The 15,249-nt window shown below is 64.2% G+C and overlaps 1 protein-coding gene across 3 annotated transcripts in view; it reads right to left on the reverse strand.

Annotated features, from left to right (window-relative positions):
* The window catches only part of SLC12A5 (solute carrier family 12 member 5), a 111,047-nt gene that overhangs the window by 38,709 nt on the left and 57,089 nt on the right, over positions 1–15,249 (reverse strand). For all 3 annotated transcript variants that reach the window (XM_073309669.1, XM_073309668.1, XM_073309670.1), the window contains exons 9-12: positions 13,046–13,213; positions 11,089–11,187; positions 7,370–7,427; positions 4,083–4,257 (exon numbers count right to left, since the gene is read on the reverse strand). In XM_073309669.1, coding sequence (XP_073165770.1) covers positions 4,083–4,257; positions 7,370–7,427; positions 11,089–11,187; positions 13,046–13,213 — 500 coding nt within the window. The remainder of the gene's footprint in view (positions 1–4,082; positions 4,258–7,369; positions 7,428–11,088; positions 11,188–13,045; positions 13,214–15,249) is intronic.

The raw sequence follows: 15,249 nt of genomic DNA on the forward strand, positions 1-15,249 counted from the left end.
GGGTGCCATGGGGGGGATGGAGCAGAGCCTGGGGGTCAGGGTGCCATCGGGAGATGGGGGCTGAGGCAGAGCCTGGGGGTTGGGGTGCCACAGGAGGATGGGGGCTGGGGCAGAGCCTGGGGGGTTGGGGTGCCATGGGGGGGATGGAGCAGAGCCTGGGGGTCAGGGTGCCATGGGGAGATGGGGGCTGAGGCAGAGCCTGGGGGGTTGGGGTGCCATGGGAAGATGGGGGCTGAGGCAGAGCCTGGGGGGTTGGGGTGCCATGGGGGGGATGGAGCAGAGCCTGGGGGTTGGGGTGCCATGGGGGGGATGGAGCAGAGCCTGGGGGTCAGGGTGCCATGGGGAGATGGGGGCTGAGGCAGAGCCTGGGGGTCAGGGTGCCATGGGGAGGCTGGGGCAGAGCCTGGGGGTTGGGGTGCCACAGGAGGATGGGGGCTGGGGCAGAGCCTGGGGGGTTGGGGTGCCATGGGGGGGATGGAGCAGAGCCTGGGGGTCAGGGTGCCATGGGGAGATGGGGGCTGAGGCAGAGCCTGGGGGGTTGGGGTGCCATGGGGAGATGGGGGCTGAGGCAGAGCCTGGGGGATTGGGGTGCCATGGCCGGGATGGAGCAGAGCCTGGGGGTCAGGGTGCCATGGGGAGGCTGGGGCAGAGCCTGGGGGGTTGGGGTGCCATGGGGGGGATGGAGCAGAGCCTGGGGGTTGGGGTGCCATGGGGGGGATGGAGCAGAGCCTGGGGGTCAGGGTGCCATGGGGAGGCTGGGGCAGAGCCTGGGGGGTTGGGGTGCCATGGGGAGATGGGGGCTGAGGCAGAGCCTGGGGGTTGGGGTGCCACAGGAGGATGGGGGCTGGGGCAGAGGCTGGGGGGTTGGGGTGCCATGGGGGGGATGGAGCAGAGCCTGGGGGTCAGGGTGCCATGGGGAGATGGGGGCTGAGGCAGAGCCTGGGGGGTTGGGGTGCCATGGGGAGATGGGGGCTGAGGCAGAGCCTGGGGGGTTGGGGTGCCATGGGGCAATGGGGGCTGGGGCAGAGCCTGGGGGTTGGGGTGCCATGGGGGGGATGGAGCAGAGCCTGGGGGTTGGGGTGCCATGGGGAGGCTGGGGCAGAGGCTGGGGGGTTGGGGTGCCATGGGGAGGCTGGGGCAGAGGCTGGGGGGTTGGGGTGCCATGGGGGGGATGGAGCAGAGCCTGGGGGTTGGGGTGCCATGGGGAGGCTGGGGCAGAGGCTGGGGGGTTGGGGTGCCATGGGGGGGATGGAGCAGAGCCTGGGGGTCAGGGTGCCATGGGGAGATGGGGGCTGGCACCGCACACTTCCCAGCACCACATGGTTCCGATGCCCGTCGATTGGCAGCTCTGCTGGGCTCCTGCTGGGGACAGACCAGGCCCTATGGCCGATGCTGCTCTCCGCTCCCCAGGGAAGCTGGTGGCCGGCAGCAGCCCGAAGGGCCCTGTTAATGGGGTGCAGGGGTGGAAGCAACCTGAGCGCACTGACAACAGCTGGGACGCTCCAGGGCAGCTCCCTGTCCAGCCGCAGCAGCAAGGCCCCCAAGGAGGCACCAGGTTGTCCCTGCCCCCCTGGGCATCCTCCCCCGTGCAGCCTCATGTTGTCCCACAGTGGGGGCCGTGTCTGAGAGGAGGGTCCCGGGGAGGCAGAGCAGTGTGTGCAGGGAGCTAGAGGACACATGTCTGCATGCATTAGCAGGAGAAGGCTGGGTTCCTCCAGCAAGTGCTCAGAATGTGGCTGGCAGGGCGAGGGAGTGAGTTTAAAATTAGCCTGTTCTTCCCTGGGGGGAGCTGTCGGTTTGGATTTGGAGAGATAAGGTTCTGGGAACACATCTTCAGCGAGCAGATGAAATATTAACTGGCACAATGGCAGCGCACTGGGCACAGGCCGACCTCCCCCAGCATGCTCCTCTGCAAAACCTGCCAGAGCTCTGCTGGGCCTCCCACCCCAGGACTCCTGGCCAAACCTGGGCAGCTCCCAGAGCCCAGGCCAGGAGCAGGCCTAGGGAGCAGAGTGGAAGCCAGGCGCCGTCTCCTCAGCCGCAGAGATCTGTAGCTCTGGTTCTGCCTGGCCAGGGAAAGGTGCCAGTGGGCAGAGGCTGTGCCGGGGTGCGGGCAGAGTGATCACCAACCCCGACACCTGCTCCCCTCTTCTGCCCCCGGCTCCCTCCCACCCCCGGCACATCCCGCCCCAGCCCCCACTCCTCATTCCTGCCCCTCACTCACCCAGCAGCCTGAGGACAGCTCTCTCCCCAAGCCTGGAGCAGCTGGTAGCCTGCTCCTCCCTTCTGGCTGTTCCAGCCCAGGAGCTTAACTCCTTGCCCAAGTGGCCTGGGACCCACCCAGTGAGCCACCAGTGCTCCCCACACCAGCCCAGTGCGGGAGTGGCCAGGCCATGTGGATGGCGAGCAGGGGTGGGTTGCCCCAACACCGATCTCCCTCCCAGGCTGTGAGGTCAAAGCCAATCCCAGCAAGATCCAAGCCAGGGCCGAATCCCAGCGCCTCGTCCCCGGACAGACCTCCAAGCTCACCCAGATCATGGCAGCTGGGAGGCAGGAGCTGCCCTGCAAGTGGGCCCAATCCCCAGCTGCCAGGCAGCTCTCACACACAGGACGGGCCTGCTGCACTAAAGTCTCATGCAAATGGGCCACGGTGCAAGCTGGGCCACAGATGCACTGCGCAGACACTGCCAGACCACGACGGCGGCTGCTCGGCTGGGCACACTGAATTGCCAGAGAGCCAGCCGGGGCCTCAGCCAGCAGGACTCGCTCAGGGATCCGGCCTCGGAGCAGCACTTCCTTTGTCACAAACCATGTCAGCAGCCCGGCCTCCCTGCAGAGACCCGGCGCGGAGACACATCTGAGCTTAGCCCCTCAAGAGGGATTCAGACAAGGTGAAGGTGACTTTGCTCCTGCGGGAGCCAAGAACCTGCCGGTTCCCTGTGCAGCTGATTTCCTGGGCTCCAGCCTACATTTCCGCACCCAACCTTCCAACAAGGCCCCAATATGACAAAGTGGGAATTTTCTGTCATATTTTTATGAACCCTGTGAGTGCCTCAGTTTCCCCTCTGTTATTACCGGCGGGGGGGAAGGACTGTTGCTCTCAGAGCAGGCTAAAAGACACAGGTATGAATGATGTCTAGCTGTCTGAGCCTGAATGAGTCATTAAAAAGGACTGGCTGAGGCTGATCCCATATCCATGGAGAATCTGAGAAGACAATGGCAAACGCAGTCACCAGGATACAGCCACCTAGGGCCCTTGGCCCAGAGGGAGATGGGTTCCCACTTCTCAGCAGGGAAGCTGGGCGGACCCCAGCTCGAGAACACGGGCCGGGGATGAGGCGAGGAGGGGCTCAGTGTCGGCTGCCGGAGGGAGTCGGGGCTCTCGCCTGGGAAGGGACCCAGCCGCTCCGAGAGATCCAGAGCCTGAACACGGAGGTCCCTGCAGCGTGGCTGGGCTTGGGGCCACCAGAACCGTCTGCGCTTCCACCTCTCTCGCTCTGGGCCACCCTACGGCCTCCCTGGGCCGTGTCCAGGGACAAGCAAACCCGCCTGTTGTGCCAACGCCGTGCGAGTGCCAATGAAAGGCTGGGCGAGGTGCGGTCACCCCGGCGGGGCGCACGAGGCTCTGCCAGGGGCTGGCTCAGTGGGACTGGCTGAGCGGAGCTGACGGTGCCAAGCAGGAGGGCTGGAGCCCTGCAGGTCCTGTCTAAGGAGCTGCACGGCCTGCCCTGTGCAGGAAGAGGGAGACCCCAGGGAGCGGGGGGGCCTGGCACACTGACGGGGCCTGTCCTAGAGACTGTTCCACGGCTGGGGGCACAGCACCGGTCCTGGGCGTCCAACACCCTGTCTCCATCCAGGCAGAGGGAGCCTCTGCTTGGAGGACAAAGGGCCATCGGGAGAGACCTGGAGACAGGGCAGGATGCCCTCTGGCAATGGGCATAGCAGTGGAGGTGGTCACTGCTGGCACCCTGCAGCGGGTCAGCCCCAGGTGAGGAGGGCATGTGCCCACCCCTATCCCGGGCTCCTTAGGGAGTGCACACGGAACAGAGGCGGCATTAGCCACAGTGCAGCAGGTCACTCACCCTCAGGAAGGGGACGATGCCGTCCCGGGAGATGGCCTGGAGGAGGCGGGGGGCTCCTGTGAGGCTCTGCAGACCCGCCCCACACGTGGAGAAGAAGGATCCAATGACAATCACCCATGGAGACGGCCAGGCGAGGGTGCCAACCACCAGATTCCCATTGACAGCCTCTCCAAACCTGCAAGGCACCAAGCGTTACTGGGGCAGGGCTGGCTGCCGTGCTCTGACCTCCAGCCCTAGGGCCACCCCCCAGAAAGTAGCAGGGACAGTCCAGCGCAACCAGCTGTAATTGGCTTGGCAAGTCAGAAACCTGACAGTCAAGTAACGTTAACTGACCGCCTGTTATTACCATGGTCAAATATCATAAAGTACTCCAGCAAGAATGCCCTGCTGCAGCCATGCCCTTCCTCTCGGCTTGCATCATGGTGCCATCCCTAGCGAGCCCCTTCAGTGTCCTGAGCACCCACCCTGCTCCTGGCTCCCGCTGCCCGTCAGGAGAAGGGGGAGCTCGCTGAGAGCTGAGCAGCTGCATTGCCTGGGCCTTCCTGGAAAATGCTGCACTGGGAATGTTCCTCTTTGTCTGTGGATAAGGCCCTCCCCCTCCAGGGGGGTTTACAAAGCAAGTTAAAAGATATGGTCCCTGCCCGCATGGGCATAGTTGGGGAGGATTGCCCCCCCCCAAAACTGCAAGCCTCAGACAGGCGTGGATCTCGCCCCCTCCCACATGCAGCCCCCCAAAATAGAGAACTCAAACTACACCCATGCCTGCCCCCAGCCCAGGTTACAGGGACGAGCCCAGCATACAGCAACGGCCCTCGAAGGGAGTCTCAGCCATTAACCCTGCTCCCCAACCCAGCGGGAGAAGCTGCCCACTTTGCACAGCCATTGAGCAGTGTGAAGAGCTGCCCGGCAGCCGCTTGCCTAGCACACCTGCATGATGACTAGTCCTTATGCGTTTGGTTTGTTTCTGGTTAATTTCATTTTTCTTTTGTAACAGGTCAGTCCCGAGTCACATTCACTATTGACACATTCGCATTTCAAGGCTAAGCTTAGCTACTCAGTGTGACGAAGTGGGACTGTTCTTAATGTTTCCTCTGAATAGTGTGGGAATGCCTCAGTTTCCCCTAGGCAGTTCTTAAGTATCTAGGTAGTGGGATAAGGGTGTATGATCATTGCAGAGCCCTAGAGGGCAGGTGTGTGCAGGGGTCTGGACACAGAGAATGGCCGACACCCTGTTTCCTGGCAACTGATGGCCTGGGCCCTTCCCCTCTGCAAGGTGAGAGCTAAAGGGTTGGAGAACAAAGGAATCAGGTGACCTCCTGGCCCGGGAAAGGAACAAAGCCCAGAAGAGGAGGGGCTGGAGGGAGTTTCAGTTTGGGGCTGTTTGGGACATGGAGTGAAGGGCAAACGTGGTTGTCTGGCTCACTGCTCCCCAAAATGGACCCAGCTGAGGGGTCCTGTTCTCTGCACCTACAAGCTCTGTGTTAGACCATGTTCCTGTCGTCTAATAAACCTCTGTTTTACTGGCTGGCTGAGAGTCCCATCTGACTGCGGAGTTGGGGGGCAGGACCCTCTGGCTTCCCCAGGACCCCGCCTGAGCGGATTCACTGTGGGAAGCACACGGAGGGGCAGAGGATGCTGAATGCTCCAAGGTCAGACCCAGGAAGGTGGAAGCTGTATGTCCTGCAGACAGGCTGCTCACAGAAAGGCGACTGCCCTAGAGTCCTGACTGGCTTCATGGGGAGCAGTTCCAGAGCATCGCCCAGGGACTCTGTGACACTCAGAAAGGCAGCGTGGTGCCGGTTCTGGTTTTAGATCTTCAGTTTATTGCGTTTCGCATTTTCCTGAGTTAAAATAACTCAGTTAAGTAACTTGGGTTTTGTTGAAGGTGAAAGTTTCTCGGGACTGCTCTACACTAGAAAATTGCAACGACCCTGCTCTGTCACTCCGGGTGTGAAAAACCGACACCCTTGAGCAGCGTAAAGTGACCTAACCGCGGTGCAAACAGCGCCAGGTCACTGGGAGAATTCCTCCCTCGACCTAGCCACGGCCTCGTGGGGCGGTGGATTCCCTGCCCCGTGGGAGACCCCTGCCCTCGGTGTAGGTAGCGTCTGAGCTGCAGCGGCTCAGCTGTGCGGCTGGAGCATTTCACACGCAGACAAGCCCTAAGGCTGAGCCAGTGGGGACCAGAAACCCTTTCTGTTACTGCTCTGTTATTAGAGCTTTTCCATAGTTCACCATTTTTGACATTATTTGACCAATGTGTTTGGACAGGTTCATTGTCCTGTCCTGAGCTTTAACCCCAGCAGCCTTGGCCGGCTGGTTCCAGGGAGCCACGGAGCGAGCGGGTGGCAGGGAGGAGAGAGAGCAAAGGTACAGTGGTAGGGAGGGGGGCAGCAAACAATCTAGTAACAACCCCCAGCCCCAGAAGCCTCACAGCGCTGCAGATCTCAGGGAGCTCGGCCTCCCAGCCCCATCTCCTGGGGGGGAAACTGAGGCTGCAGCAGGGGGTGGGAGGGCATGGCCCAAGGCCATTCCCCTTGGGGCCCAGGCCTCCCATTAGGGCAGGGAGGGGCTCCGTTTTCTCTGACAGAGGGAAGCCAAGCCAGGCTGTGCATCATTTGGATCATGTCTATGTTGGCGACCCAGAAGCATCACCGCAGAGCACGACACGCAGCGCTGCCCTAGATACGCAACTCCAGGCTGCACGGCAGCTCCCAGTGAACAGCCCCCCACAGCAGCAGGATTAGCGGGAGAAACCAGAGCAGAGACACAGCAGAATCAGCTGGGGGGGCAGGGACACACGGGAGCCTCCCGCAATGCCTAGTTCCAGGTTTAGCCTCCCTAATGTCACTCTGAGGGCTCTGGGGCCACTGCCCAAGGGGGTGTGATCGCCCCCTCCATCCAAAGCCACTGCCACCCTCCCCCAGCCACGACTCCCCAGCCAGCCCCCCTGCTCCCCTCCATCCGAACCCACCACCCTCTCCCCCCACCACTCTCGATCCAACGACCCCCCACAGCCACCCCCCACCTATCTGCTCCCCTCCACCCACCCACACCACCACTCCCTACCCACCCCTTCAATCCAAACTGCCCCCTCCATCCAACCACCACCCCCAACCTGTTCCCCTCCACCCCCCGCCCCCTCATCCAAACCCACCCTCCCTCCACTCAGCCACTCCCGCACCTACCCACCCCCTCCATCCAGATCCACCACCCCTCCCCCCAGCCATTCCCCCTGCACAGCCCTGTTGCCCCTCAACACCCCACTGTTGGGGAGCAGCACTCACTTGTCACGGAGGACGACCCCCTCGATACAGGCGCCGAAGAGAATCACGGAGCTGATGTCTGCGGGTGGTGAAGGAAAGACCAAGCTGCAGCCCCCTCCCCCCCGCCACCCCCTGTGCCTGGGACCGCCAAGTGCAGCCACAAGGAGTAGGGGACCCAGGGCCACAGGGCTGAGAAGAGGGGCACAGATGGCAAGTCCAGCCCCCCATGAAGGCAGAGCGTTTTCAAGGGCAGTGGAGTTCCCTGGGGTCCAGGGGAGCATGGCCAGTCTCCAGGGCAGAGAACAGGAGCGTGGGGAAAGCGCTGGGGACATGGCCCCTGCTGTGCAAATCCCCCTCCAATGGGGCCTGCAGGACACGAAACGCCCAGCATCTGCTGCTCCAACCCACACAGGGGCCACAAAGCACCCAGTGCCCGGCACCCACCCTGGCCACTCCAACCCGAACAGGGGCCACAAAGCGCCCAGTGCCCGGCACCCGCCCTGGCCGCTCCAACCCGAATAGGGGCCACAAAGCGCCCAGTCCCTGGCACCCGCCCTGGCCACTCCAACCCGAACGGGGCCACAAAGCGCCCAGTGCCCGGCACCCGCCCTGGCCGCTCCAACCCGAACGGGGCCACAAAGCGCCCAGTGCCCAGCACCCGCCCTGGCCGCTCCAACCCGAACAGGGGCCACAAAGCGCTCAGTGCCCGGCACCCACCCTGGCCGCTCCAACCCGAACAGGGGCCACAAAGCGCCCAGTGCCCGGCACCCACCCTGGCCACTCCAACCCGAACGGGGCCACAAAGCGCCCAGTGCCCGGCACCCACCCTGGCCACTCCAACCCGAACGGGGCCACAAAGCGCCCAGTGCCCGGCACCCGCCCTGGCCGCTCCGACCCCCACAGCGGCCACAAAGCGCCCAGTGCCCGGCACCCGCCCTGGCCGCTCCAATCCGAACGGGGTCACAAAGCGCCCAGTGCCCGGCACCCGCCCTGGCCGCTCCAACCCGAACAGGGGCCACAAAGCGCCCAGTGCCCGGCACCCGCCCTGGCCGCTCCAACCCGAACAGGGGCCACAAAGCGCCCAGTGCCCGGCACCCACCCTGGCCACTCCGACCCGAACGGGGCCACAAAGCGCCCAGTGCCCGGCACCCACCCTGGCCACTCCGACCCCCACAGGGGCCACAAAGCGCCCAGTGCCCGGTGTGACGAAGTGGGACTGTTCTTAATGTTTCCTCTGAATAGTGTGGGGGTGCCTCAGTTTCCCCTAGGCAGTTCTTAAGTATCTAGGGGGTGGAGTAAGGGTGTATGATCATTGCAGAGCCCTAGAGGGCAGGTGTGTGCAGGAGTCTGGACACAGAGAATGGCCGACACCCTGTTTCCTGGCAACTGATGGCCTGGGCCCTTCCCCCCTGTAAGGTGAGAGCTGAAGGGTTGGAGAACAAAGGAATCAGGTGACCTCCTGGCCCAGGGAAAGGAACAAAGCCCAGAGGAGGGGGGGCTGGAGGGAGTTTTCAGTTTGAGGCTGGCTGGGACATGGAGTGAAGGGCAGAGGTGGTTGTCTGGCTCACTGCCCCCCAAAATGGACCCAGCTGAGGGGTCCCGTTCTCTGCACCTACAAGCTCTGTGTTAGACCATGTTCCTGTCATCTAATAAACCTCTGTTTTACTGGCTGGCTGAGAGTCACGTCTGACTGCGGAGTTGGGGGGCAGGACCCTCTGGCTTCCCCAGGAGCCCGCCTGAGCGGACTCGCTGTGGGAAGCACACGGAGGGGCAGACGATGCTGAATGCTCCGAGGTCAGACCCAGGAAGGTGGAAGCTGTGTGAGCTGTGTGTCCTGAAGACAGGCTGCTCCCAGAAAGGCGACTGCCCCAGAGTCCTGACTGGCTTCATGGGGAGCAGTTCCAGAGCATCGCCCAGGGACTCCGTGACACCCGGCACCCGCCCTGGCCGCTCCAACCCACACAGGGGCCACAAAGCGCCCAGTGCCCGGCACCCACCCTGGCCGCTCCAACCCGAACAGGGGCCACAAAGCGCCCAGTGCCCGGCACCCACCCTGGCCGCTCCAACCCGAACGGGGCCACAAAGCGCCCAGTGCCCGGCACCCGCCCTGGCCGCTCCAACCCGAACGGGGCCACAAAGCGCCCAGTGCCTGGCACCCGCCCTGGCCACTCCAACCCACACAGGGGCCACAAAGCGCCCAGTGCCCGGCACCCGCCCTGGCCACTCTGACCCCCACAGGGGCCACAAAGCGCCCAGTGCCCGGCACCCGCCCTGGCCGCTCCAACCCGAACGGGGCCACAAAGCGCCCAGTGCCCGGCACCCGCCCTGGCCGCTCCAACCCGAACAGGGGCCACAAAGCGCCCAGTGCCCGGCACCTGCCCTGGCCGCTCCAACCCGAACAGGGGCCACAAAGCGCCCAGTGCCCGGCACCCGCCCTGGCCACTCCGACCCGAATAGGGGCCACAAAGTGCCCAGTGCCCGGCACCCACCCTGGCCACTCCGACCCGAACGGGGGCCACAAAGCGCCCAGTGCCCGGCACCTGCCCTGGCCACTCCAACCCGAACGGGGCCACAAAGCACCCAGTGCCCGGCACCCACCCTGGCCACTCCAACCCGAACGGGGCCACAAAGCTCCCAGTGCCCGGCACCCACCCTGGCCGCTCCGACCCCCACAGGGGCCACAAAGCGCCCAGTGCCTGGCACCCGCCCTGGCCACTCCAACCCGAACGGGGCCACAAAGCGCCCAGTGCCCGGCACCCGCCCTGGCCACTCCGACCCGAATAGGGGCCACAAAGCGCCCAGTGCCCGGCACCCACCCTGGCCACTCTGACCCGAACGGGGGCCACAAAGCGCCCAGTGCCCGGCACCCACCCTGGCCACTCCAACCCGAACGGGGCCACAAAGCACCCAGTGCCCGGCACCCACCCTGGCCACTCCAACCCGAACGGGGCCACAAAGCTCCCAGTGCCCGGCACCCACCCTGGCCGCTCCGACCCCCACAGGGGCCACAAAGCGCCCAGTGCCTGGCACCCGCCCTGGCCACTCCAACCCGAACGGGGCCACAAAGCGCCCAGTGCCCGGCACCCACCCTGGCCGCTCCGACCCGAACGGGGCCACAAAGCGCCCAGTGCCCGGCACCCGCCCTGGCCGCTCCGACCCCCACAGGATCCATGGGGCGACAAAGTGCCCAGTGCCCGGCACCCGCCCTGGCTGCTCCAACCCACACAGGGGCCACAAAGCGCCCAGTGCCCGGCACCCACCCTGGCCGCTCCAACCCGAACGGGGCCACAAAGCGCCCAGTGCCCGGCACCCGCCCTGGCCGCTCCAACCCGAACGGGGCCACAAAGCGCCCAGTGTCCGGCACCCGCCCTGGCCGCTCCAACCCGAACGGGGCCACAAAGCGCCCAGTGTCCGGCACCCGCCCTGGCCGCTCCAACCCGAACGGGGCCACAAAGCGCCCAGTGCCTGGCACCCGCCCTGGCCACTCCAACCCGAACAGGGGCCACAAAGCGCTCAGTGCCCAACATCTGCTGCTGTGAACTGCACAGGGCCATGGGGACACGAGAGTGCCCGGCACCCACCCTCGCCACTCCGACCCGCACAGGGCCCGTGGGGCCACAAAGTGCCCAGTGCCCGGCACCCACCCTAGCTGCTCCGACCCACACAGGGGCTGGTTCAGAGGCAGACAAGACCCTGCCCCCACCGCCCTGTTTTTGCCCCGGACCCTCTGCCAAGGATACAGACAGCAGACGTTGTGGCGATGGCCAGGATGGTCCCTGTGGGGATGGATTTCTGAGCATCGCGCAGGTCTCCTGATCTGTTGGAGCCGGCCATTATACCTAGGGAAGACAAGGGTACGTGCTATGGGGCACTGTGCCATGGAGGGGCGCATGGACTGGCTCGGCCCAGCCCTGAGCAAGGCCACCGAGTGCAGCCCCGTTCCCCAGGATGCTGGGCTCCAGCCCAGCTCAGAGAGCAGCAGCTGGCAGGGAAGGCCCAGAGCACATGGCACGTGGTGTGCGGGGGCTCAGCAGGGGAGCAGGCCCGGCTGCACAGGGGTTGCTGATCTCCCCTCTCCCCACCCCCTTTCCAGGTGGTTTCACACCCAACTCTCCACCCGCAAAATCAGGCTCCAGATGTGCTGATGTGGTTTCTCTCCTCCACCCTTGATTAGCTTAATCTGCAAAGGCCAATTAGAGGCGAGCAAGCGAGGAGCTGTGAGGCAGCAATGCCATGGGCAATGAGGAGGAGGGCAGGGCTGGTCCCTGGTGGCTGCCAGCCGGGGCTGCCTGGATTCTCACTGCTGCAGGGAAGCAAGGGCCAGGCAGGGCTAGGAGTCCTTGTGGAGCTGACCATGGGCAAGTCCCCGGGGCCTACAGCTCAGCCCGGCGGAGAGGGTGCCTCAGGAAAAGCTGCCACTTGTAGCACGGCCTGAATTATTCATCGGACACAAGTCCATGTAAAAGTCATGAAAGGCAGGAGAGTTAGCAGCGTGCCGGGGGCGTGGGGCTTTCCTGCCCTGGGATTCCCCTGGCGTCACACGTCTGGGCCTGGCCTTGGGGTTCAGTTCAGCCCTCCTGGTCCAAACTCCGCTGGCTCTAGGGTCCAGCTCATGGAGCATGGAGCAGCAGGAGCATGTGCGGGCCACGCTGCTCGCAGACACGGTCTCCTACCGCGGGCTGGCCTGGCGCTGTCTTTGCTCCAGACCAGGCTGCTCCTGGGGGGCGGCTCAGGGGCTGCTTTGCTCAGTTATTTCCGCCCACTGGAGGGGAGCCAGAAATATCCGAGCGCTGGTGACGTCAGCGCGGAGGTGAGACGTGCTGCCAGCCTGGCTGGGGGGCTGGGGGCTGGGTGGGGGAGGAGGGGCTCTTTGATCCTCCCCTGCACCCCCCACGCAGTCACGCTCCGAGCTGGAAGCAGAAATCAGAGGGACAGCCACAGGGTGCAGCTGCTGACAGCAGACATCAGAGAGGTGTGCAGCCAGCCAGCCATGACAGCCCCTTGCACGCGCACACGCATGTGCAGCCAGCTGATGCACACGTATACAGGGGAGCACATGCACATCTCACATGTGTGCCGGCACAGACAGACGCACGCACACACAGGTGCACACGGCACACCCCCACCCCTAGACACACGCACACACAGGTGCACACGGCACACCCCCACCCCTAGACGCACGCACACACACGTGCACACGGCACACCCCCACCCCTAGACGCACGCACACACACGTGCACACGGCACACCCCCACCCCTAGACGCACGCACACACAGGTGCACACGGCACACCCCCACCCCTAGACGCACGCACACACACGTGCACACGGCACACCCCCACCCCTAGACGCACGCACACACAGGTGCACACGGCACACCCCCACCCCTAGACGCACGCACACACAGGTGCACACGGCACACCCCCACCCCTAGACGCACGCACACACAGGTGCACACGGCACACCCACATGCGCATCGGCACAGACAGACGCAGGCACCCAGAGGTCTGGCACGGCACACACACGCACCCCACACATGCGTCGGCACAGCCGACGCAGGCACCCAGAGGTGCACGTGGCACACCCACACACCTACACGTGAGCCGGCCCAGCACAGACGCACGCACACGCACCAAGGCGCGCACCCCCACAGGCATTCGGGCACAAGCCCCCAGCACCCAGCGGCCGCAGCTCCTACCTGTGACGGACGGGAAGTAGATGCCCACCAGCAAGGTGAAGTATGAGGTCATGTCGCTGAAGACGTAGGGCTGGTCCATGTCGATAACGGGGTCCACGAGCGACACCGAGGTCACCCCCTGCTTCTCCACAATCACCCCCTTGGTCAGGTACGTGCTCCAGAGATTCTCTGCAAGGGGAGCCGGGGAGGGCTGGGTGTTCACACGGGAGAAGCCCCTGCTCCAAGGTGCTCCGCCATGCCAGCTCCTGCTGCAGACACAATGAAGCATCCCCACACACCCATCACACAGCCCGGGGAACCCCACCCTACTCAGCGCCCCCCCACATCCCTGCGCTCGGGAAGCAAGCATTGTCACACAGGCTCAACCCTGAGGCCCGTCAGGCATGTCGGGGGGGGGTCTGAGAATCCTGCAGTCGGCCCCCCATGATGGTCGCAGCCTGACCCCTGAGGGGGTGCCTACACTGCAGCCCGGGGCCAGAGACTTGTGTGAACAGAGCTCACGCTAGTGCGCTGTAAATGGTGCAGACGTTACGGTCAGCGACGGCTCACTGCAGCTAGGACCCGGGCAGCAGATGGGCTTGGGCCCAGCTGCGTAGCCGGAGCCGCCGCAGGTGCCACATCAGCCACATGGCTACTGTTAGCACACTACTGCGAGCCCTGCTAGCACAAGTCTATCTACCCAGCAGGGAGACTCGCTCCCCACTGCCGTGTGGACACACCCTCATAATCAAAGGTCAGTTAACCTGTGAACCACTTTGTCAGCATTAACTGTGATCGCTCTGGACATTCATGATCTCCATATACACATCCACTCCCTTTGGGATCTCTGTGACATCCTGTGGCAGTGAGTTCCACAGGCTAATTACACAATGTGTGAACAAGACTTTCCTTTATTAGTTTTGAATTTCCCATCTGTCAGTTTCACTGGCCGCTCCCTGGGGCCTGTGCTGTGGGACAGGGAGAACTGACGCCCCCTTTCTCACTGCTTTGCCCCATCCAGGACTGGATAGACTGGTGTCCTGCCCCCTCTGCTCCCCCGCCCTCGAGGGTAACAATCCCAATCTCTGCCAGCTCTGCCCACAGCTCCGTTTTTCCAGCCTTGCTTGTTCTCTTCACCCTTCCCTGACCCCTCAGCTGCGTGCGACGGGGGCCCAGCGCTGCCCACAGGATCCGCACCATCGATTGATGCAAAGGTGCTAGAACGTTCCCCGTGTTATTCTCCACCCCGGCCCTTGTGCTGCCGAACAGCTCAGCTCTTTTGCCCACAGCAGAGGTCTCCACTGGCACCCAGCTCCCGTCCCTGGCAGTTAATCTAGACCCCTGGGGAGCTCTGCCGGGGAACCCCTCCACCACACGTTACTCACCCCTCCTCCCTGCACCCAGCGCCTCTGCCTGGGAGAGCGCCCCCTGATGCACCCTGGGGACACCTCCCCCTCGGGACTCCTCTCTTAGCAGGCCTGATCAGCACAGCCCTGGGGATTCAGGGTACCCAGAGCCCGACACAAGGGGGCTTTGCCACCCCCTCCCCAGCTGCTGCCGGGGTCTCATTGCTCTGACAGGGGACCCAGGACACAGCCATCAGCCGAGATCAGCAGCTCCAGCCTGTCACCGCAAACACAGCTGATGGGGGGCTGGCACCGTGCCCTGATGCAGGCATCAGCGATCCCCGCACAGGAGAGCAGCCAATGGCAGCAGATCCCAAAGCCAAGAAGCTGGGGCTAAGTCTTGGAACACAAAACTCATGGCCAGAGAGACGCCCCACAGCCCCGCGGATATGCCAGCCCAAGACCACGAGCCACAACTCCAGAAGGACCGAGCACATTTAGTGGGTCAGCACCATGATGCCCCCGAACCAGGCCATCCACCCCCTGAGCCGCCTTGGCCGGGGAGAAGGCCCCGCACAGCCCACGCGCTGGCCCTTTGGAAGATGCTGCAGGGGCTGGCTGGGCGTCTCCCTGCTGGATTCCCTATGGAGGGCCAGGGAGGGATCCCAAATCCAGAGCTCCGGGAGAGGCTGATCCAGCCCTCACCCCCACTGGAGGTTCTCTCAGCCCCTCCTCCTGGTCGCTTGCCCTCTCTCACCCGCTGTCTCTGCTGCTCGTTCCAGGTTGCTACCCTTCACTGCTGGGAAGAGACTGCCAGCCCCACTTAGCTGTCATCCTTCGACACCCTGCCAAGACTGCCCTCTCGGGGTGAGCCAGCCC

The sequence above is a fragment of the Lepidochelys kempii genome, chromosome 13, assembly GCF_965140285.1.
Source record: "Lepidochelys kempii isolate rLepKem1 chromosome 13, rLepKem1.hap1, whole genome shotgun sequence".
Lineage (NCBI taxonomy): Eukaryota > Metazoa > Chordata > Testudines > Cheloniidae > Lepidochelys > Lepidochelys kempii.